A 22,314-nucleotide genomic window follows, 5' to 3' on the forward strand; every position below is an offset into this window, starting at 1 on the left:
GTGGCGGCGGCGATGGTTGCGGTGGTATGGTGGTGGTGGTGGCGGTGGTATGGTGGTGATGGCGGCGACGGTGGTTGCGGTGGTATGGTGGTAGTGGCGGCGACGGTGGTTGCGGTGGTATGGTGGTAGTGGTGGCGGCGGCGGCGAAGGTGGTGTGATGGTGGTGGTGTGGCAACGGTGGTATGGTGGTGGTGGTGGCGGTGGTATGGTGGTGATGGCGGCGATGGTGGTATGTTGGTAGTGGTGGTGGTGGTGGTATGATGTTGATGATGTTGGTGTAAAAGTTGGAAAATGACTTCCCCCAAAAAAAGGGGGAAGTCATTTTCCATAAAATTGCCTTCCTTTTCCATTGACTTCCACCCCATTTTCCTTTGACCAGTCATTTTCCAATGTAACCAAACACCAAAAACCCGGAAAATGACTTCCAGAAGTCATTTTCCGGGTTTCCAAACACACCCTTAATTTTTTTAATATTTAAGCATCGATATACATTCATACATATAAATAAATACACACATTATACATACATATATATATATATATATATATATATATATATATATATATTATTGAGGACATTATTGTAAATTGATCCATATAACCTAAAATATAACCTTGAACCAAACAAGGTAATATTATATTACACTATCCAAACCAAACACAAAAGGTAATCTTACATTCCCAACATCTCACATTACCTTCCTGGATGTAATCCTATTACCTAGGGTAATCCAAGATTCCGTGAACCAAACGCCCCCTTAGGGTAATTGAACATTTCGTGAATCAAACGCCCCTTAAATTGTATGTATCTTGAGTTAAATATCGTGAAGCGAGTAATTTGGAGGGAAATTGGAGAGTAAGATATGTCACGTGACATTAAAGTCCCCCAAGCCGGTACAGTGTATAGTTGCAGTAGCAAAACAACCCGCCAAGAACCCAGAATCCTGTTAGGACACTGATACGATATTAGGGAAGGTATGTAATAGCAGCCTGTATATAAATGGCATCTTAGGGTTTTCTCTCATCACACACTCTCTCACTCATTCATACACTATTCTTCACCGCTAGGTTCGTTTCCCTCTCTCCTCTTTAAGCATAGATTGTTTTTTTTTTTTTTTCCTTTTCATTTTTGGTGGTGTTTATGGATATTTGTGTATGTATATGTGTTTATGTATGAATGTATATATGATTTTTGTAAGTATTCTTCATCTGATCTCTTCTCTCATTGCTCTTCTGGTGTTTCTATGGTTTTTTATTTTGATTTTTTTTGTCACGTATGCATATATGTGTGTGTTTTGTGTCATGTATGTATGTATGTATATATGCGTGTGTGTCTATGTATGAATATATATGATTTTTGTAAGTATTCTTCATCTGATCTCTTCTCTCATTGCTCTTCTGGTGTTTCTATGGTTTTTTATTTCTATTTTTTATGTCACGTATGCATATATGTGTGTGTTTTATGTCATGTATGTATGTATATATGCGTGTGTCTATGTATGAATATATATGATTTTTGTAAGTATTCTTCATCTGATCTCTTCTCTCATTGTTCTTCTGGACCTCTGGTGTTTCTATGGTTTTTATTTTATTTTATTTTATTTTTATTTTATTTTATTTTTTTTAAAAAAAATTTGTTATGTCATGTAATGTGTGTGTTTTATGTAACGTATGTATATATATGTCTGTATGTATGCATAGATATGATTTTTGTGAGTATTCTTCATCTGATCTTCTCTTTTATTTCTCTTCTATGTTTCTATGGATTATCTTGGTTTTTTATATTGCGGATCATGTATGTATAATATGTGTGTGGGGCCGTAGGGGGATATACATATGTCAGATATGTATGCATATATAAGAATCTCATCTTTTATTCCTTTTTGGTGTTTTCAATATGGATGAAAGTGTACCTTTTTTTGTTGATGGTGATCTTTTTCCTTTGGGTAAACGATTTGAAATAGAGTTTGTTTGTTTGTTTTTTTTTTTTTTTTTTTTTTTTTTTTTTACAAATTTTCTCTGTCTTATGTTTGAAAATAACGCTTGGCTTGATAGTAATGATAGGGCAGTTTGGTGGGTTACACCAAAGGTTACTTTTTTTTAATTATTATTATTATTATTATTATTATTATTTTATGATAATACAGTTTATTATTGCTCAGTTTGGTTTTTGAACACTGCAGTTAGATCATTTTTTAATATTTATAAACATTTTAATAAAATTTATTTTTTAGTATCATATTTTTAATTGAGTGAATACATTTTCGTTGATGAATGCTATGATGCACATAAATATTAAACTTTGTAAAATTGTTAATTTTAAATTTTTTTAAAAAAATACATTTAAAAAAAATAATTATGTGCAGCTTTCACCTATTTCAAAATTTGACCTATATCCTCTGTTCTTTTTTGATTGATTTATACTTTTCCAATTCTTAAGTAAATTTTAATTTTTGCCCTTCTAGTATATTGCATGTCATTCTGTATTATACTGTCCTTCTAGTATATTACATTACCTGCTTCATGCATTTATGCATCTTTGTTTCATTTTACATCTAACTATCTTTTTTTTGAAAGCTACATCTAACTATCTAACTAAACTTCAATTCTCAAATTTGTTTTTGACCTGTTTTCTGTGTTGATTTGTTTTCCAGTGAGTTAAAAGTCTCAACTTTCCCTTTGTGTTGGTTATTTAGATATTCACTAGAAATGGAGCCTCCACTGCCTCTGCCTCCACCACCACCTCTACCACCAAATGTTACACCAAAAGTAGTTTCAATGGGTAAACGTGCTGTAATGGAGCGTCGTGGTTTTGGTACAAAGGGCCAGAAGATTCAGCTTCTCACGAATCACTTCAGGGTGAGCTTGGCAAACACTGATGGATGCTTCTTCCAGTACAGTGTAAGTTCCTTTTTCGCTTTCTCAGTTATCAGATATCAAGCATTTGTGAATCATCTTTCTAGTGCATTGCATTTGATTTGATAGGTCATATGGTTTCTGTGGTTCTCAGGTTTCCTTAATGTATGAAGATCGAAACCCTGCTGAAGCAAAGGGTGTTGGAAGGAGAATTATGGATCAAGTGTATGAAACTTATAGATCTGAGCTTGCAGGTAGGTATTTTGCCTATGATGGTGAGAAGACATTGTTCACACTTGGTGCATTACCAAGTAACACATTGGAGTTTACTGTTGTATTGGATGAGCTCACATCTAATAGGTATACAATGCTATATTGCCTTTGATATTCATGGAATAACGAGTTATTTGTCTGTTTTTTTTCTTACTTACCTAAACTAATAACTGTTGATAGAAACACTGGAGATGGAAGCCCAGACGGTAGCCCAGATAAGGGTGACAGGAAGAGATCAAAGAGGCAACCTAGGTCCAAGACATACTTAGTGGTTATAAGCTATGCAACAAAAATCCCAATGCAAGCCATTGCGGATGTGCTTCAAGGGAAGGAGTCTGAAAACTTCCAGGAGGCAGTGAGAGTGTTGGATGTTATACTTCGCCAGCATGCTTCTAAACAGTATGGATTTCGTCGTATACTGTTATTTGTTTTGGTCATTTAGATATGTGGGAACTGGAAACTGCATCAATTGGGGCTGAATTCTTTCATAATCACATGTCTCTGAATTCATCTTCATCAAACACCATTTGTGACCTGGAATAAAATCATTTGGATTGATCTTTTGCCTGTTTTTGTTCAATGAATTTAAGACATTGTCTGGATGTAGTTGTTTTGTTGCTAGCTTATTCACTGTCTATCATCTGCAGGGGCTGCCTTCTTGTTCGCCAATCTTTTTTCCACAATGAGCCAAAGAACTTCATTGACTTACGTGGTGGTGTTTTTGGATGTCGTGGCTTTCATTCAAGCTTTCGTGCTACTCAGGGAGGCCTGTCATTAAACATGGGTAACTCTCTTCGATCATTTAACATTTTTTTTTTTTTTTTGTTTTCCACCCTTTACAATAAGTCTTCTAAACTTACGAGTTCTTTACAGATGTTTCAACTACAATGATTGTGAGGCCTGGTCCAGTACTTGAATTCTTGGTTTTAAATCAAAATGTCAGAGATGCTCGTGAGATTGATTGGATAAGGGTAACTGATCTTTTATTGAGTATCTAACTTCGTATGATAAGAGCTATATGATATTGATGTTCTGTTTGGTTAAACAGGCTAAGAAGGTGCTCAAGGGTCTTAGAGTCGTAGTCAGTCCCAGTAATAGGGAAAATAAAATTACTGGCTTGAGTGATAGGCCTTGTGCAGAGCAAACGTATGCTACTCTTTAAAGTGGTTTTTATCTATTGCTTACACCAGATCATTAATATGTTTTCTGAAAAAAAATAAAAAATCTTCTCAGGTTTCTACTGAAGCAGAGGAATGGTAAGGATGAGAGCAGTGTTGAGATGACTGTTTATGATTATTTTGTCAATCACAGACATATTCCTTTGAAAAATTCTGGAAGTTTACCATGCATTAATATTGGGAAGCCCAAACGGCCGACATTCATTCCTGTAGAGGTACCTAATGTGTCATAAAGTTTTAGTTATCTGTATATAAAACTAAGTTCACTGAAGTCACTGATGACCATGTTGTATGGGCTGCCATTAAAGCTTTGCTCCCTGGTTTCTCTGCAAAGATACACCAAGTCACTGACCAATCTTCAGAGGGCTTCGCTTGTAGAACAATCTCGACAAAAGCCACCTGAGCGCATGAGAGTCTTGACTGATGTGAGATTTTGTTCTTAAATGAGCAACTGCTTAAATACTTTTATCACTGCCTAGTATATTGAATCACCACAATCTTGATCTTCTTCAGGCACTGAGCCGCAGTGCTTACAATACTGACCCTCTACTTAGATCTTCTGGAGTTGCCATCGGTGATCAATTCACTCGGGTAGAAGGCCGTGTTTTGCAAGCTCCAAAGGTAACCATTGTTATGAAGTTCTAGTTGCATGATATATGTGTATTCTTTGCCTCGAAAGGTAACTCTAAACCTTGTTTTTAAATAGAGCTAATTGAATCTATCTTGTGTTTCAGTTAACTGCAGGCAATGGGGAGGATTTTTTCCCGCGCAATGGAAAGTGGAATTTCAATCAAAAGGTAAAGAATCTTTCAATGCCTTTTTATTGCCAAGATATTTCAAGACTGGTCATCATTAACTCCTAATCATCTCCCAGAAATTGGCTGAACCTGTCAAAATTGAGAGATGGGCTGCTGTGAATTTTTCTGCTCGCTGTGATGTGAACAAACTCTGTAAAGATCTACACAACTGTGGAAAAATGAAAGGGATTGTGATCAATCAGCCTTTTGGTGTATTTGAGGAAAATCAACAATTTAGGCGTGCCCCTGCTCCAGTGAGAGTGGAGAAGATGATAGAGATGTTGAAATCAAAACTTCCCAGCCCCCCTCAGTTTCTTCTTTGTGTTCTACCTGAAAGAAAGAATTCTGATATTTATGGTACATATGTTTGTGCTTGACTGAATATTCTTTTCACTTTAGTACCTATGAAAGACTAATGAAATCTTCCCATGCTTGAAGGGCCATGGAAGAAAAGGAATCTTACTGAACTTGGAGTTATAACACAGTGCATTGCACCAACAAGAGTGAATGATCAGTATTTGACAAATGTGCTACTGAAAATCAATGCCAAGGTATTCCATCCATATAATTCAAAAGTGTGATGTAAAAAAAAAACAAGGAAAAGAAAAGAAATGATAACAATAACTTCATTACTCACAAATATTTCCCTGATTTATTGCAGCTTGGTGGTATGAATTCCTTGCTGGCGGTGGAGTATTCTCCATCGATTCCTCTGGTGTCTAAAGTTCCCACACTTATAATTGGGATGGATGTTTCCCATGGCTCACCTGGACGTGCAGATGTGCCCTCAATTGCTGCGGTATTATGATTTGTTGTAGTATTTCATCTTCTTTCAAAACTCTTCTCAAATTATCATTGACATGTTCTTGTTGAAACTACTTGTTGAAACCATTAGGTAGTGAGCTCCAGAGAATGGCCGCGTATCTCTCGTTACAGAGCTGTTGTCCGTACTCAGTCACCAAAAGTTGAGATGATTGATTCTCTTCATAAGAAAGTCTCAGATACTAAAGATGATGGCATTTTCAGGTCTGTGATCTGTTTGCTTAGCTGATGTCACTTTCTTTCTTTGGCTAAAATATTCTTCTCTATAATTTTTTTTCAGGGAGGCCTTGATTGACTTCTATTCCAGTTCCGGGCAGAGGAAACCTGAACAAATTATAATATTTAGGTATTATTATTTTCTACCATCATATGTTTGAGGATGTACTAATAAAAAAAATGTGAGGTCCTCTTTAAAAAAATTAAGGTCAAATAAAAAAAAAAATGATTTCTATAGTGTTTGCATATGTGAGCATAGTATTAACTTCATTCATTTTAATGTGTAGGGATGGGGTTAGTGAATCCCAGTTCAACCAAGTGTTGAATATTGAGTTGGAGCAGATCATTGAGGTTTGTCCTTATAACTTTGCTATAACATACATCACCTCTTGGTTCTTCTGGTCATCATTAAACATATGATGTTCTTTGTAGGCTTGTAAATTTCTTGATGAAAATTGGTCTCCTAAGTTCACGTTGATTGTTGCACAAAAGAATCACCACACTAAATTCTTCCAGAGCAATGCTCCCGAAAATGTTCCCCCAGGTTTGTAACTCGTCTCTCCATTGTTAGAATGCTAATATGTGTGCAAACGCGTTACATTGATACTGCATTTTCATATGCAGGGACTGTTATCGATAATGGAATCTGTCACCCCAAGAACAATGACTTCTATCTGTGTGCACATGCTGGGATGATTGTAAGTCCTCAGCTCCCATAGTTTATTGCGTTTTACAAGATTTAAGAGTTGTATAAAATGTTACATTACTGTAATAATTGTAATAAACAGGGAACAACACGACCCACACACTACCAAGTTTTGCACGATGAGGTCGGTTTTTCACCAGATGCACTGCAAGAACTTGTGCATTCCTTGTCTTACGTGTAAGTGAAACAGTTTGTTTCTATTAACTCCTTTGATTTTGAAACGATGTTTTTTTCCGCTCAGCTTTCTTGATTTATGACTTTGCAGGTATCAAAGGAGTACTTCAGCTATTTCTCTTGGTGAGATTTTCTGAATTCTGAACTTTAAAATGATGCTTATCTCCAATATATATATATCTGATATTTCTAAGGAAATCTCTATATCTGACACACTTTTGTTTAATCTGATCTGGTGTAATATGCAGTTGCTCCCATATGTTATGCCCACTTGGCTGCTGCTCAGGTTGGGCAGTTCATGAAGTTTGATGAGTTCTCAGACTCATCCTCTAGCCATGGAGGAGCCCCAGTCCCTGAATTGCCTGTCTTACATGACAGAGTTAAAAGCTCCATGTTCTTCTGCTGAAGAAGAATTGTTGGATTCCCACCATATCCTTACCATGGTTTCTACTTACTAGTTAGTACTTAATTTAGAGGACTTAAATGTTTATTTAGTATCTATAGTCCTGTGACTTGTTATTATGTGATGGCAATACAGTCTGCAACATGAAAATAGATATTAGAACTTCAGAAGCATAGTATCAATGGCTGTAATCTCTTTTTTGGGGACTTGCTTCCATATTAAGTGTCAACGTATTGTATCTGACTTTTGAGATACTTTTTTGACTTTGAATTAGACTACTTGGTCTTTATAGGGGTTGTAAACCCTTTGAGTTAGCATTTCTCACCTAAAACTGATTTCTTTTTTACGGGTGAGATTTGATTAAAATACTGAATGGAGATTATCTTGAATTATAATTATCTTCAACTTGTAGCTTTGGCTGTGTTCTAAAAGTATCTCTACATCAACCCTCATGCGCGATAGTTCAACCATTATGTGTGAACTTTAGTCTATGACTTCACGATATAATTTGTCAGTGATCCTGAATGTGAAACCAAATTTCATGTTTACTTGCCAAGGATGTCTATCATTTTCTATTGAATTAATATGGTTTAAAGATATTTTACTATGCAATAGTTTCTCTAGGTAGAGATAGTATTTATAAGAAAAAATGAATAAATTATTTCTAGGGACAATTATAGTTGTAATAAGTTTGGAATTTATAATTTATTGGTAGGTTGAATGTTTAGAATTTGTGATAAACTTGTATTTATCAAGTAAATACTTGGAAATGATTCACAGGACCTATCACCCATGTCAACGTTGGGTTGGTAGATTTTGGAGACTTCCAAAAATGTGTGTTTCTTTTTCTCCTTTGCTATCACTTGATGTAATTGATGAAACAAAAAGAAGAAAGAAATCACATGATTTGTTGAGCTACTGGACTCCCCCACAATGATTTTCTAGATATGTTGGATTAGAATTTAGCATAAGACTGCAATTTAAATTTATATGGTTTGTACAATTCTTTTAATAGAGAAAATGGTCAAATAAGTTCATAAATTTTACATAATGAAATAATTAGATCCTTGAAATTTTAATTTTCAAAAAAAAAAAAAAAGATCCTTGAAATTTTAAAGATTAAATTAAATACTCTAATTTATAAAAATCAGGCAAATAAGTTCTATAAATAACCAACAGGTTAAATATAAAACTATGATTTTGCTGTTAATTGTCGTATGCCATGTTGACCATCGTAAACTGCCACCGTCATTGCTTAGATTAAAACAACAAAAAAAAATCAACCAAAGTAACTACCGGTCATCTTCTATACGACTGCTTGAAGAAAAAGAAGGTGACCAACCAGGTCCCCTAAGTGGTAGCCTTCTTTTTCTTGAAATGGTCGTGGATAAGATGATCGACGAATGTTCGACAGTCGTCGGTTACCGATGTTAGTCCCTAGAACGTAATTGGTGTTGGTTGAAGTTAGAGCCGTCAAAATGAATTTTATCTGCTGGGTCGACCCGTCCTATACCGCCGTAGGTAAGGGACGGATTCTTCAAATTTTGATCCGCAAGGAGGCGGACTTTTTAGCCCGTCTTGCCTGGGTCACGGGTCCAGGCGGGGCGGGTCACAGGTTTAGCCCGCGACCTGCTAATACATATATATTTAGTATTTAATACATGTTATTTTGGTTTGTGTAATAGTGTTAGTGTGTTATAACTTATAGGATTATAGATTCATAGGAATACAATACTAGGTAGTGTTACTGTGTTAGTGTACTGTATGTTTGTACAATGATTCTTTTTTTTTTTTTTTAAATAACACAGTGAAAAATTGATTGGCGGGCTTTGGCATGGTGGGGCGGGCTGGCCGCATTCCAAGCCCGCTAAGATGTGGGCTTTTTAGCCCGTCCTGCTATGATGACGGGCTTTGGTGTTTTTTGGCCCGTCTCGCCCCGCGAGACCGTTTCGACGGCTCTAGTTGGAGTGTTGCAGGAACCCTAGTGACATGCTATTATAGGTGACTAATCGATTTTTAGGCTTCGATGCACTAAAACAACATGTTGAAGATCTTAATTACATATTTTAATATTTAGGGGTCTACTTGACCCTTTTTCCTTGTTAATAGAATATTTATAAATTATACGAAACATTAAGGAAAAATATAAGTGAGACAACGGGGTGACTTTTGGGCCTCACTCGGTGGTCGACTGACCTTCTCACCACTCAGTCAACTTGTCTTCTCACCACTCGGTGGTTGACTGACCTTCCTACCACTCGGTGATCGACTAGTCTTCCCACCTCGGTAGCCGAAATACATTCCCACCACTCAGTGGTCGATTGACCTTCCTACCACTCGGTGGTCGACTGGTCTTCCCACCACTCAGTGGTCGACTGACCTTCCCACTACTCAATAGTCGACTGGTCTTCCCACTACTCGGTGGTCGACTGACCTTCCCACTACTCGGTGGTCGACTGGTCTTCCCACCATTAAGTGGTCGACTGACATTCCCACGCGCTCATCAACCTCCACTATGGCAGGAGGAAGTTCGACCGGTTGAGTCCGTGAGACACTAATGACCGGCAGGCGTGTGCTCAAATGAACATCTTCTTCCTCTTGAGGATTTTCTAGATTATCATCCCTCTTTGGGAGCACCGACATGCTGGATGGTACGCGAGAGACAGGTCGACTAAGGGTTTCTCATAGATCCTGAATCGGCAGATCAGCTAAGGTATTTCGGTGCGTGGTTACCAAACTCTATGGTTTGAGAAACGAACGAAACCTTTTGTATCGATCTCAATAAACGGCGCCAATATTGATTTTATGATTTTTGGGCCACTAATGACTGACCAACACAATCATCCTTTATATAATAAAGCTATATGGTTTGGGAAATAATTAATGTTACAATTAATGCCACAACATCCTTTATTATAAAAATAAAAAAAAAAACACAACATTTAAAAAATAAAATAGCTATATATTATATAATCATATAAAAAATATACTTTTGAAAAATAAAATAGCTATATATTATATAATCATATAAAAAATGTATTCAATTAGAGTTTAAATTTACACATACAAAATTTGAAATTTGCTTTCCAAATGTAATAATCTTAGTTATTATTCGTATTGTGAAAATTATAATATAGATGAAATACAATTAAGAATAAATCAATGTAATTATGTAAATTCTCTCTATAAGTTTATTTGAATATGCACATAATTAGAGACTATATTAACCATACAAAATTATAATTATAATTATAATTATAATTATAATTTTAATTTTAATTTTGTATTCTATAAAAATAATAAATACTTGACCAATGGAAGCTCAAAAATATTATTATATTAAATAATTTAAAATATTTTAGTTTTTTTTTTATTTATATTTATAATAGCATAATATTTTTTCGTGCATCGCGCGGGTAAATTAATAATTAAAATAATGAGTATATGAGAAAAATATAAAAATAATATAGAGAATAATTATTTTGTATTATTACGAATTGCTTGTGAATAGTGAAGAATGAATAATGAATAATTTTAAATTTTGTGAGGTAACATTTTAGTATTCGAGAAAATTGCATGTGTTGATAGGTGATAGCCTTATCAATTACGGAGTATAATTTTTTTTTGGTTATCCTGTATTAAAATAAGGGAAAATGACACTTTTTCCCCCTGAGTTATATACTTATAGCACTTTTCCCCCCTCAATTATTCAAGTGGCTGTTTTTCCCCCTAAAATGTTATATGGACATATTTACCCTTAAAATAAATATTTTATTTATTTTTCTTCTCTAATAAATTATGACCATAATTTGGTTCAAACCAAATAAACACTATAGCAACCAAACTGAAATATTCCAATTACAATTTAGAATCGAAACTCGATATTTAGAGTTTATTAAAATCCCGGAACGGATGGTTCATGTTCTGAACTGAAAAAATAAAATACATTTATTGTTGAATTTAGACTATTTTTAAAATAAAAATAAAATTTTAAAATAAAAACGGTTCAAAATCGCGAATCGGGTCCGGAACCGCCGGTTCACGGTTCAGGATCCAATTTTTTTGATTCATAATTTTAATAAATTGAAATCCAAATATTGGGTTCTAGATCTGAATCATAACCGGAAAGTTTTAATTCGATTGCTATACTGTCCGATTCAGTTCGAACCGAATCGTGGTCATTCCTACATATACGCAATAATTTGTTGGAGAAGTAAAATAAATAAAATATTTATTTTAAGGGTATAAACGTCAATTTAATATATTAGGGGAAAAAACCACCACTTTTAGAATAATTGAAGGGGCTAATGTGCTTACTTAAATAATTGAGGGAGAAAAAGTGCTATAAGTATATAACTCAGGGGGAAAAAGTGTTATTTTCCCTTAAAATAACTTCAAAATGGAAGTAAAAACAACTCCAAAGGACCAAATCTCTCAAAAAATAAAAAAAAATAAAAAAATCAACTCCAAATCTGATCACCGGCACCAATCGATTTGAGTGGAAACTTTAATTCAAATCATCAAACCGCTATATCTATTCACAACTTTTATCCTTGTCGTTTCTTCACGATCTCACGCTCCTCCCCAATTCGATTTTGCCTTCTCCTTCTTCTTCTTGTCCTAGCTTAGGGTTTTTTTTTTTGATTTCTCAATAATTATTGCCAAGTAAATTTTAGGAATTTTTTCAAGAAAAAGTTTCTTTAGAAAGGATTTAATCAATGTCTGCTTCCACAGTGTCCATCACCGCCAATCCGTCCTCCGTCGCCACCCGCCGCCGAACCGCCGTCGAGAAAAGGCAGCCCGCCGCTTTGGACATTGCCGAATCCAACTTAGCGGCCGCGGCCGCTGCAGCCGCCGTCGCGTCTCCATCCACAGGCAACGATAAACACGCCGCAGGCGACGCTGCTATCAAAGATCTAAGTCAACATTCCATTAGAACGGAAACTAGAGATGCAATTCAAGCGGTCAGGAAGCCCTTGCCCAACTCAAACGGCGCCGCGCCTTCGTCTCGCCGTGCGGGGACCACGAAGAAATCTTCCAAGCCCGAGAAACCGCGCTGGCTCACGGTTGTTAGTATATTCACTAAGAATTTCTGTCTTTTGTTAATCATAGTAGGTTTAATTCAGATGGTTCGGAGAATTTTTTTCGATTCGGGAAGTCGAAATACCGACGGACTCACCGTGATCTCTGACGATTTCGAGGGCAAAGTTGCGGAACTGGAGAATTTTTTGAAGACAACTACTAAGATGATGCAACTCCAAGTAGATGTCATTGACAAAAAGATCCAGAGTCAAATTGAAACCGTGAGAGATGAATTTAGTGAGAAGCTTGAGAAAAAAGGTGCAGAATTGGATGCAAAATTTAAGGAATTGGATGGGAGGAGTGAGAATTTGAAGAAGTTGGTGACCGAAATGGAAACCAAGAATTGGGTGTCTAAAGAAGAGTTTGATAAATTTCTGAATGAGTTCAAGGAGAAGAAAGGTGTTGAGATCAGCGATGTGAGTTTGGATGAGGTAAGGGCTTATGCTAGGGATATAGTGGAGAGGGAGATTGAGAAACACGCCGCAGATGGGCTAGGGAGGGTGGACTTTGCATTGGCTTCTGGTGGGGCAATGGTGGTGAAACACTCAGAGCCCTTTGTTGCAAAGGGAGGGAGTAGCACTTGGATTTCTTTGACTAATCGGTATAGAGTTCATTCAGATGCCCTGAAGATGCTGACACCAAGTTTTGGAGAACCTGGGCAATGTTTTCCACTTAAAGGAAACAGTGGATTTGTCCAGATCAGGCTACGAACAGCCATTATTCCAGAGGCTGTGACACTGGAACATGTTGCTAAGGTGATTCCCTTTTCTATAATACCATAGTAATTTTTATAACAATATCCAATCATAATCTGCTTTACATAATAGCATCCTGCTGCTTTTTGTTATATGTTTCCTCATTGAGTTCTAGCTTCAATTGAACTTGATTACTTTGGGTCGTACTGTAATTCTGTTCTGAACTGGATGCCAGGTTGAATTCTTTTTGTGTAGTGAGTTATAGAGTATAGACACAACATTGGTTTCTCCTCGTCCCTATTTTACTTGGAAAGACTCTTACTTTTAATGGTTTCTTATAGAACAGTTTCAGTATCTTTGCATGGTCTGTTTCTTGTTATATCTAGGGATTGCATTATCATCACATGTTCTCATCTAAAATAGTTATAAGATGTTATCAATGATGTTTGCTATCTATAATATTCTTTATCTTTTAAAAAAGGAAAGAAATATTTTATTATGACAGTAAAATTGGTGTATGACTATCTTTAAAATGGCTATGACTGATTGGTGGTAAGTCATGATTGTGGTGTCTTGAGACATGATACCCTCTATGGTCATAAACTTTTACTAGCAATTAATAATGAAATTTGAAACAGCAAAATTGAGTTGTGACACCCTGTCATGACTTGGAAAAAGATTCTTGTATGCAGATTGCTGTGGAAATATACTTAAATAAATGCCTTAACATATATCAACTATTGATGGGTTTTTTGTCCCTTTGTTTCCTCTGTTCTGTTTAACTTTCCAAATCATTAACCGTCCCTCTTGTATTCCTAATTTGCTTGTGTTTGGAACTTTTCAGCCTCTTTTTTTATTTTTTTTCCCCTCTCCCTTGGCTATACAGAGTTTCTAGTTCTAAGATGTTAACTGCACTTGTTACTGCTTACTCTGTCTATATGTTTGCTTTCATTTTGTTTTATCTTTTCAAAGATTGAATGGAATCTAACTGCAATTTTTCCCTCTTTCTATTTTTTTTCTTTTGCTGATAACATAATTATGCATATTTTCCTTGACAAAGGGTAGTCAGGGACTGAAATTTCAATCTTATTCAAGTTACTTGGCTCATATTTAGTACTTGACAGAAGTTAGTTTTCGACCAGCTATATTTGCAAATTATTTTACACCCATTGATACGCATGATAAAAGGGATAAAAGAGTTTTCATGATTGTTGTTTTTAGTGAGCATATTGACAACCTTTGATTGTTCTTTTTAACGAGTATAATGGCAGTCTAATTAATTGGGGCAGGGTTAGTGGTTGTGCTTGTATTCTGGGGTGTATGGGGATTGGAAAATTACAATTTATCAAGGTTTTACTATTTTTGTAGCAGCTACCAACTTTCAAGTTTGATTGTTAGATTAATATACAGGTGAAAACTATTTTCCATTAAAGTTGGGTAGTTTTAAATTTAGTTTTCAGGGCATTGTGATGAATTTTGGTTACGATAGTAGTGGATTTGTGTTGCATGTTTGTATTTCCTATTAGGTTTTAGATAAAACATGTATATGATGCTCTTTGAAGATCTTGACTACTGATACTTCATTCTGTCATTTGTGTGTTTGGGTGTGGGGAACAGAGTGTTGCTTATGATAGGTCCAGTGCTCCCAAGGACTGCAGGGTCTCTGGATGGCTCCAACGGCAAGATATGGCCGATGCAGCAGTTGATGGTGAGAAGATGTTTCTTTTGACGGAATTTACATACGATCTTGAGAAGACCAGTGCTCAAACTTTCAACGTGCTGGAGTCTGCAGCCTCGAGTGTTGTCGACACAATCAGGTTAGATTTTGGATCTAATCACGGGAACCCTTTGCATACATGCATCTACAGATTGAGGGTACACGGAAGTGAACCCAACTCTGTGTCAATGATGCCAATGGAGTCATGACACTATCATTACTTGGTGGCTGTTGGCATCACTTTGTGCTTTGTCCTATTTATGTTTGTAACCTTCCTAGGTGTTCATTGCTAGTACTAGTAGATGTATCAACAAGTTCCCAATATTATCCTTCCCTATCGTCGTCTTTAGGGAGCATTGTTTTGTACTTAGTTGGAGGGTAGACATGTAAATGTGATTTTCGTTTCTCAGCTTGACATTATCTACTTAAGTTCGAGTTGAAGAACTCGTAGACTAGAAATTTGGTAGCAAGTCATGCTCTTGTAAAACTTGGAGTACCCTCGTAAACAATTACTCTTGCCTCGTTCCTTAGTTTGCCAGAAAATGGTTGTGTAAAATACTCTGTTAGCAAAATGATTGCAATATTCTCCTTAATCCTTATTTCTTCCCCCCTCCTTAAGTGTTGATTAGAATTTGAACAAAAATCAAAGGAGTTGTATTCATTAGAATTAGATTACATGTACATAAGACAGTTTGTCCCTTCTGGGGCTACAACAAGCCTTGAGAGAAAGGTATATTAGTATAGTTGAGCCAAGTATCCCCCATTGTAAAATTATACACAGTGAAATTCAGCGCTTGTGAAGCGTTCATCACACTATACCCAGGCCACTGAACTCTCATGCTAGTATTAGCCCCGCCGCCATAGTTCTCAAACTCCCCATAATAAACCGTATCCAATCCCCCCGTCGTCCCATCCCACTCCAACCACCCTGCAGGATCGATCAAATCTCCGATATAAGACTGCATAAAAACCGACCGAGAATACACCTTCCACGGCCGCCCCAGAAAATTGCTCGTCGAGTTCAGCTCCTCTGCGGCCTGGACGGTGCAGTTATGAATGGAAATCCCAGTGTTCTGGTTGGGATCGGTTCGCCCTTGGGCCGTGAAGACGTTCTTTTGGTTGGGTAGGGGTCTGCGAGCGTAGAGGTTGCAGTTCTGGAGAATGGCGGCGGCGTTGCCGAACACGAAGTCTACTGTGCCGTAGACGTCGCAGTCGCGGTAGAACTGGCGGAGGGAGTGGGTGTATAGCGTGTCCTGATAGCCTTCGAAGCTGCAGCGGTAGAAGGCCGAGAGATCGGCGTTGTTTCGAAGCGCCACCGCCTGGTGCTTTGCCGGACCCGCTGTGTTCCTAAACGTCACGTCTATGGCCAGGAACCGCTCCCCATGAACAGCTGCATTTATATATCAGAATTGACATAATAAAACCATCAAAGTCAATGACCTAAAAAAATCAGTATAGTGCGTGAAAGATAACCAAAAGTGGCAGATTTGTAGGTTGTCCAGCCATCGGCCACACTGCGGTTTCCGACGATGATAGTGCGGTTGATCCCGTCGCCGATGAGCATTATGTTCCTCTTGTGCTTCCCCACCACAACGTTCTCTTCATAGTACCCTTCCTTTGCGTATATCACAAAATAGCCGTCTTTGATCTTGGTTTTGTTGGGTGCATGTGCAATGGCCTCTCCGATTGAGGTGAAGTTAAACCCCAACTCTCCATCACGACTAACCCTCACCATCCCCCTCACCTTAACCCCCATGCCCAGCTCTTCAACCATTCTTCCTTCCCTTTCACTCGACTCTAACACCTGCTTTACAAAATGTTGTTCATTTCATTTACTTTTATACTTACTAAGTAAATAAATAATAGATGTGGTCGAGCAGCATAGTTGTGGATAACATAGGCTTACTTACTGAGAAAGTATGTTTGAACAGATACTACATTGTAATAGGAGTCGACAGTATTCCAAAAAATAAATAAATAACAAAGGACAAATATAACTACACAAGGCAAATCACCAAATAACAAGAATTATTTCTAGTCCATATTTAGCCATAATACTTTTTTATGGGGAATAAAAAATTCCAAACTTTATGCAAAAGGGTACAAAATCTTTGGTATTCTCCCCTTAATGTTAAGCTATATTATATTCCTTCCTGTACGTTTCTCTTTAGTGTCTCCATACTATCCTATCCGTTACAATATACTACGTAATTGTCTCCACACCGCAAGTCGGATATATATTAAAGTGTTTTTTTTTTTTTTAATACATTAAGTTTCTCAACTTAAGTCAAACTAATTCTAAGTTCTCTAAATCCTTGTTTGCTCAAGAGTGATAGAAGAGGTAAATTACAAGTAGTCCCATCAATCTCAAGTTTTTATCCCTTGTGTGTACCCTCTGCGCACAAGGGTATTCATAACCTATATTCGGTCAAGATCAGATCTCGCCATTACACTCAAATTATCAGTGGAGTTAAAATTTTGTATTAAGGAATTTCTCCCAAAAGACTGAATCCCCAATCTCATGGGCTCCCACATCCCGATCCGACAAAGCATTTGGAAGAGATATAAATCATAGTGATTTAATAACTCAACTGACAAGATCAAGTGCTGGTGCGCACAAAAAATTTGTCCACTTTAGACATAATTATCACACTGTCATTGTCCCTTAAGCCAGCTCCCGTGCCAGTCGGAGTAAACGGGTATTAATCGGGTGGACCGTTAAACGAAAAGAGAAGTGAGAGAACCCAAACAAAAAACTGAGGTTCAAAGTTGGTTGATTACAAAATTGTGATTTTTTAGGGATTAAAATACTTAAAGAGTATTTTCCAAAAAAAAAAAATACTTAATAGTATTATTTTAAATGTGCTAGCGTTGGGAGGGAAGCCGTAATTATATTATGCAAGGAAAAAAGAAATTAAAATATGATTGATGATGTTTACCTTGGTGGCCACAAAGCTTGGGTTTCGCGTCCAGTCAAACGCCTCCAACATACCTCGCGGCCGGTGGCCCATTTCGCCGGCGGCAACCTTCCGCCGCCGTCCCAGGGAGTGGCTAACCAGCCCGAGCGACACGCTGTACAGCTGCGACGCGTTACTGAGCGGCACATGCAATGCATCCACGATTTTACTGCCGGCGTCTGCGAGGCCGTCGTGGCACGTCTGCTGATTAGTCACCACCGCGCTCAGCAGCGCCTCCACCCTCCCAACCATCACATCCGTCGTCGAGCGGCGGTTGTCGGTGGCCCTCAGCTCCGCCGCCGCGAGCCGCAGGTAGTCGACGGTGAGTTCGGCGAGGTGGGCGCAGTCGTCGAGCGCGCTAACCTCTCTGGCGCTGACAAGCATTGGGTGACGACGGAGGAAGCGGGTGATGGTGGCGGATAATGTGGTGGCGTGGTTGATGCATTGGTTGACGGAGAACTCGCCGTAGGCGGCGGAATCCGGCAAGGAGCGGCGGAAAGAGGAGAGAATGGTGTGGCAGAGTTTGGGGTAAAGGGTGGATTTGCATGCAGTTGAGGGTGATGGGTCTGAGATTCCAGGCTGAGCTGTGGAGAAAATTAAGAGAAAAAGAAGAAGAAAGAGAAAGAAAGGTGTGGAGTTTTGCATTTTCTTTTTGTGATCTTTTGGGAGAAAGGGAGAGAGCGAGTTTGGTCTTTAATTTGGGTTTGGGGGATTTTATAGCAAAATCAAAATTAAAGGTGAGAATACAAAAGAGAAAGAGTATTATTGTTCCCAAAGTTAGGGAGAAATTATTGTTCCCAATTCTCCACCCTAAGGCCCTCTATGTTCTGCCTGGAGAAAGTATATGGAAAGATGTAAATCATGGTAACTCAACGGAACACAAATGTTAGACATTTGTTTACTGTGCACAAAGAGTCCTCCCACTTTAAGAGGTTACTCATACTGCTACTGATTTGATTTGATCTCAAGTCATTATTCTCAAATTTCATCAATATGACCAACTGAATTTGCTGTAAATATAAGGTCATTAATTAGGACATGGAGTGATTCACATGCATGTGCCATCCTTGTTCTAGGTATATTAGGAATATAATACTCTTTGGATGGGCATCTATGCATTCCAAGTTTCGTTTACCATTAGACTTATCAAGTCAACCTCTTTCATGCCCGTATGGGCAGCTCAACTAGTCATAAATGTAAAGTTTAAAAAGAATGACGAAGGATTGTGCGAAAAGTATGCTCTGGGGCGCTTAGGGATGAAGTTCAACCTTTTGACAGAAGTCAACCTCTTTAATTGGTTCAATTTCTCATATATAGCCGTAAAGTCTCTTAAGAATTTAAAGAATTGAAATAATAACCAAAAAGATTGGCTCTAGTCAAGGAGGTCGAGTCTTGCAATATGTGATTGAATAATAATATTATATATATATATATATATATATATATATATATATATATATAAACATAAATGTCACTTATTTAAAGAAAGCAATTGAAGATCGTTCGACAATCGTTGATTTTTTCCCTTCAAAGCATCACTGGAATCCTAATGACATGTTATCATCAATTTTTGGGCTTCAATATATTATCATCAGTTTTTGAGCTTTAATGTACTAAAATAACATGTTAATGTACTTAGTACAATCGTTATATCCTACACCACGGCGCACATAGCACTGTGCGCCGCGCGCCTCCCAAAACGACGTCGTTTTGGGGTCGTGTTGGGAGGCGCGGTAGGAAGTTGCTGAGATTATGTGTATTCGTTCACAACGTTATGTATATTCGTTCACAACGTTATATGTATTGGTTCATACAGTTATGTGTATTTTTTATACAATTATGTACATTGTTTTTATACAATTATGTACATCCGAATCAGAAAATTTGTGCGTATTATGTTAAGAGTTGATGTGTATTATGTTAAAAGTTTATGTTTATTATGTATTATGTTAGATTATGTGTATTATCTTTTAAAAAGAGTATGTATATTTTGTTATAACATTATGTGTATTCATGTATAACATTATGTGTATTCAAGTATAACATTATGTACATTCTTGAACAGCGGGTTTTTTTTTTTAAAGAAAAGCCTACTGCCATTCACTGGGGCGGAAAATTTCAAAAAAAAAAAATAATTAAAACGACGTCGTTTTGCATCTGGGCGCATAGTGCAATGTACGCCGTGGTGTAGGATATAAATTGCCGTACTTAGTATATACTGTACTTAATTGCAACTTTTAAAAGTTCAAACATCTAATTAATTTCTTATATAAAGTTCAGTACTATTTGACCCTTTTTTCCTTTAATAAAAAAATGATAAAGGTTAGTAGTGCCAGTTTTTTTTTTTTTTTTTTGTTTTTTTGTTTTTTTTTTTTGTGCCCCGTTCTTATAAATAAATGAGGTCATACTAAAAGTATAAGTACAATTTTTATAACCAATATTGTAAAATATATGATTTTTTTTTTTATATTTCAAATAAGTATGAACGGTGTAACACCATTAAAATCACAGTTCCTACTGTAAAATATATGGTTTTTATTTCAAATAAGTATGAAAGGTATAAATATTAGGCCCTTTAAAAATTAAGATCATGTGTTATTGCCTATCTTGCACGCCCCAAAATTTGTTCCGGTTAGATATATATATATATATATATATATATATATATATATATATATATATATATATATATATATATATATATATATATTAGGTTAAAGTAGGGAAAAACGATGTCAATAAAAAAAAACGTGTAAATGTAAGGATCGGAAATAATGCATTAATAAATCGTTAAAATACTATAATGTTTAATTAAAATAAGAAATAAAATGTCCAAAATATTCTTAAACTTGAATATTTTAATTGTCCACACATTTATTAGCACATTGTTTTTTTTTTTTTAAATACAAAGTAAAAAGAAATACATAAATTAGAAGAAAAAAACTAATTAAATATAGTGTTTCAACTTGAGAAATTAGGGAAAAAATCATAGAAAATTTGTAACTAACTAAAAGAAACAAGCAAATAACAATGTTATGCATCATTAGAGTCGTTGAATAAAAAAACATTTCTGCGAATAATTTTGTGTACAATAGAGTTTAGAAGAAGAAGAATAAAAAAAAAAAAAAGTATCAGCCTTGTTTGGTATAATAGTCACCCTATCAGTTAATTTTGACTTATTTGTCCACTATTAATTGTTTGACTTGGTTAAAAAGATTATGAATAAGGTTCAAATTGGCCACTGAACGTAACCTGAAAATGCAATTAGGCCACTGAATGAAAAAAAAGTGCAATTAGGCCACTGAACACTCCAAAAATGTGCAATTTCACCTGATAGAAGGTTACCTCAATTTTAGCAGGTTATCTGCTTACGTGGCAGCTGAGTTGGCATTTTTAATAAATTTTAAATCATTTTTAATAAATTTTAATAATAAATTTTTATTTAAAAAAATTTTTAAAAAAATAAAAACGACTTTATTTTATTTTTTATTTAATTTTTTTTTCAATTTTTTATAAAATTTATTATTAAAATTAATTATTAAAAATTATTTAAAAATTATTAAAAATGCCAACTCAGCTGCCACGTAAGCAGGTAACCTGCTAAAATTGATGGTAACCTGCTACCCGGTGAAATTGCATACGTTTGGAGAGTTCAGTGGCCTAATTGCACGTTTTTGAAGTGTTCAGTGGCCTAATTGCACTTTTTGTTCGTTCAGTGGCCTAATTGCATTTTCAGGTTACGTTCAGTGGCCAATTTGAACCTTATTCCAAAAGATGAATATAAGTATTTGGTTAATTAGCTTTTTGTAACTTAGCTTCAAAATGCTAAAATTTTAAAAAGTTACACAAATCATCTTTTTACTTAGCTTTTTGAAAAAAAAATAAATTATATCAAACAACTAATTTACCAAACATATTTCTATAATCAGCTAACAGCTCACAACTATCAGCTAACAGTCATTTACCAAACATGGCCAAAACAGGGCCATCACGTGAGCTGTAGGAAATAAACATAAGCTAGGAAGGTGAGAAAAGAGGGCATGTAAACCGTGTTCATGCCGTCATGAGAACAGATTTCGGGCTTCAACTAGGTTTTCACTACAAAATTTAGTCCGCAATTCAAACTAACTCAAAGTATAGGGGTTGAATAGTAATTAAATAGTGCATAACTTGTAACTTAATGCAATAATAATAAGAGATATAGGGGTTGAATAGCAAATAATATATAACATGTAACGTAATATAATGCGAGAATAATGGCAAAAAGAGTATTTTATTGTTCATACGTTATAAAGTTATGGAGAAATTTTCTATTGATAACAATAGATCGATACATGATACCCTAATTACTATAATTAAACTAGTGTGTTTGAAAAATAAAACTAAAATCTAGATTTATACAATAACATATATTGTTAAATGAACTTGAGGTGTAATT

At 36.1% G+C, this 22,314-nt stretch overlaps 3 protein-coding genes across 3 annotated transcripts; 2 read left to right on the plus strand and 1 right to left on the minus strand.

Annotated features, from left to right (window-relative positions):
• Positions 1-1,057: 1,057 nt before the first annotated feature.
• On the plus strand, positions 1,058-7,714 carry LOC109182132 (protein argonaute 4A-like). The gene is made up of 22 exons (XM_019332198.1): positions 1,058-1,068; positions 2,697-2,901; positions 3,011-3,216; positions 3,310-3,528; positions 3,777-3,913; positions 4,003-4,100; positions 4,178-4,275; positions 4,363-4,522; positions 4,616-4,732; positions 4,821-4,928; positions 5,042-5,104; positions 5,182-5,461; positions 5,543-5,655; positions 5,766-5,903; positions 6,000-6,130; positions 6,207-6,272; positions 6,430-6,493; positions 6,575-6,686; positions 6,767-6,840; positions 6,931-7,025; positions 7,114-7,145; positions 7,271-7,714. The coding sequence occupies exons 2-22, from the start codon at positions 2,710-2,712 to the stop codon at positions 7,426-7,428; spliced, it is 2,661 nt and encodes an 886-aa protein (XP_019187743.1). The 5' UTR covers positions 1,058-1,068; positions 2,697-2,709; the 3' UTR covers positions 7,429-7,714.
• Positions 7,715-11,892: 4,178 nt separating this feature from the next.
• LOC109182134 (protein SAD1/UNC-84 domain protein 2-like) lies at positions 11,893-15,512 on the plus strand. The gene is made up of 2 exons (XM_019332200.1): positions 11,893-13,262; positions 14,820-15,512. The coding sequence occupies exons 1-2, from the start codon at positions 12,144-12,146 to the stop codon at positions 15,126-15,128; spliced, it is 1,428 nt and encodes a 475-aa protein (XP_019187745.1). The 5' UTR covers positions 11,893-12,143; the 3' UTR covers positions 15,129-15,512.
• A 21-nt stretch (positions 15,513-15,533) lies between these two features.
• Positions 15,534-18,560, minus strand: LOC109182133 (pectinesterase-like). Its single transcript, XM_019332199.1, has 3 exons — positions 17,859-18,560; positions 16,393-16,723; positions 15,534-16,309 (listed from the first exon to the last, which is right to left on the minus strand). Exons 1-3 carry the CDS (start codon positions 18,519-18,521, stop codon positions 15,627-15,629), a joined length of 1,677 nt encoding a protein of 558 aa, XP_019187744.1. The 5' UTR covers positions 18,522-18,560; the 3' UTR covers positions 15,534-15,626.
• Between the last annotated feature and the right edge of the window lie 3,754 nt (positions 18,561-22,314).

This window comes from Ipomoea nil, unplaced genomic scaffold (assembly GCF_001879475.1).
Source record: "Ipomoea nil cultivar Tokyo-kokei standard unplaced genomic scaffold, Asagao_1.1 scaffold1043, whole genome shotgun sequence".
Classification (NCBI taxonomy): Eukaryota; Viridiplantae; Streptophyta; class Magnoliopsida; order Solanales; family Convolvulaceae; genus Ipomoea; species Ipomoea nil.

Bases quoted from the DNA above. Each gene is read 5' to 3' on its own strand.
- LOC109182132 (XM_019332198.1), top strand. From the start codon at position 2,710: ATGGAGCCTCCACTGCCTCTGCCTCCACCACCACCTCTACCACCAAAT. The intron at 6,494-6,574 runs GTTTGTCCTTAT...TGTTCTTTGTAG, and splicing joins AGTTGGAGCAGATCATTGAG to GCTTGTAAATTTCTTGATGA. The intron at 6,687-6,766 runs GTTTGTAACTCG...TTTCATATGCAG, and splicing joins TCCCGAAAATGTTCCCCCAG to GGACTGTTATCGATAATGGA.
- LOC109182133 (XM_019332199.1), bottom strand. From the start codon at position 18,521: ATGCAAAACTCCACACCTTTCTTTCTCTTTCTTCTTCTTTTTCTCTTA. The intron at 16,724-17,858 runs GTAAACATCATC...TTTGTAAAGCAG, and splicing joins CAAGCTTTGTGGCCACCAAG to GTGTTAGAGTCGAGTGAAAG. The intron at 16,310-16,392 runs GTTATCTTTCAC...ATATAAATGCAG, and splicing joins CTACAAATCTGCCACTTTTG to CTGTTCATGGGGAGCGGTTC.
- LOC109182134 (XM_019332200.1), top strand. From the start codon at position 12,144: ATGTCTGCTTCCACAGTGTCCATCACCGCCAATCCGTCCTCCGTCGCC. The intron at 13,263-14,819 runs GTGATTCCCTTT...TGTGGGGAACAG, and splicing joins CACTGGAACATGTTGCTAAG to AGTGTTGCTTATGATAGGTC.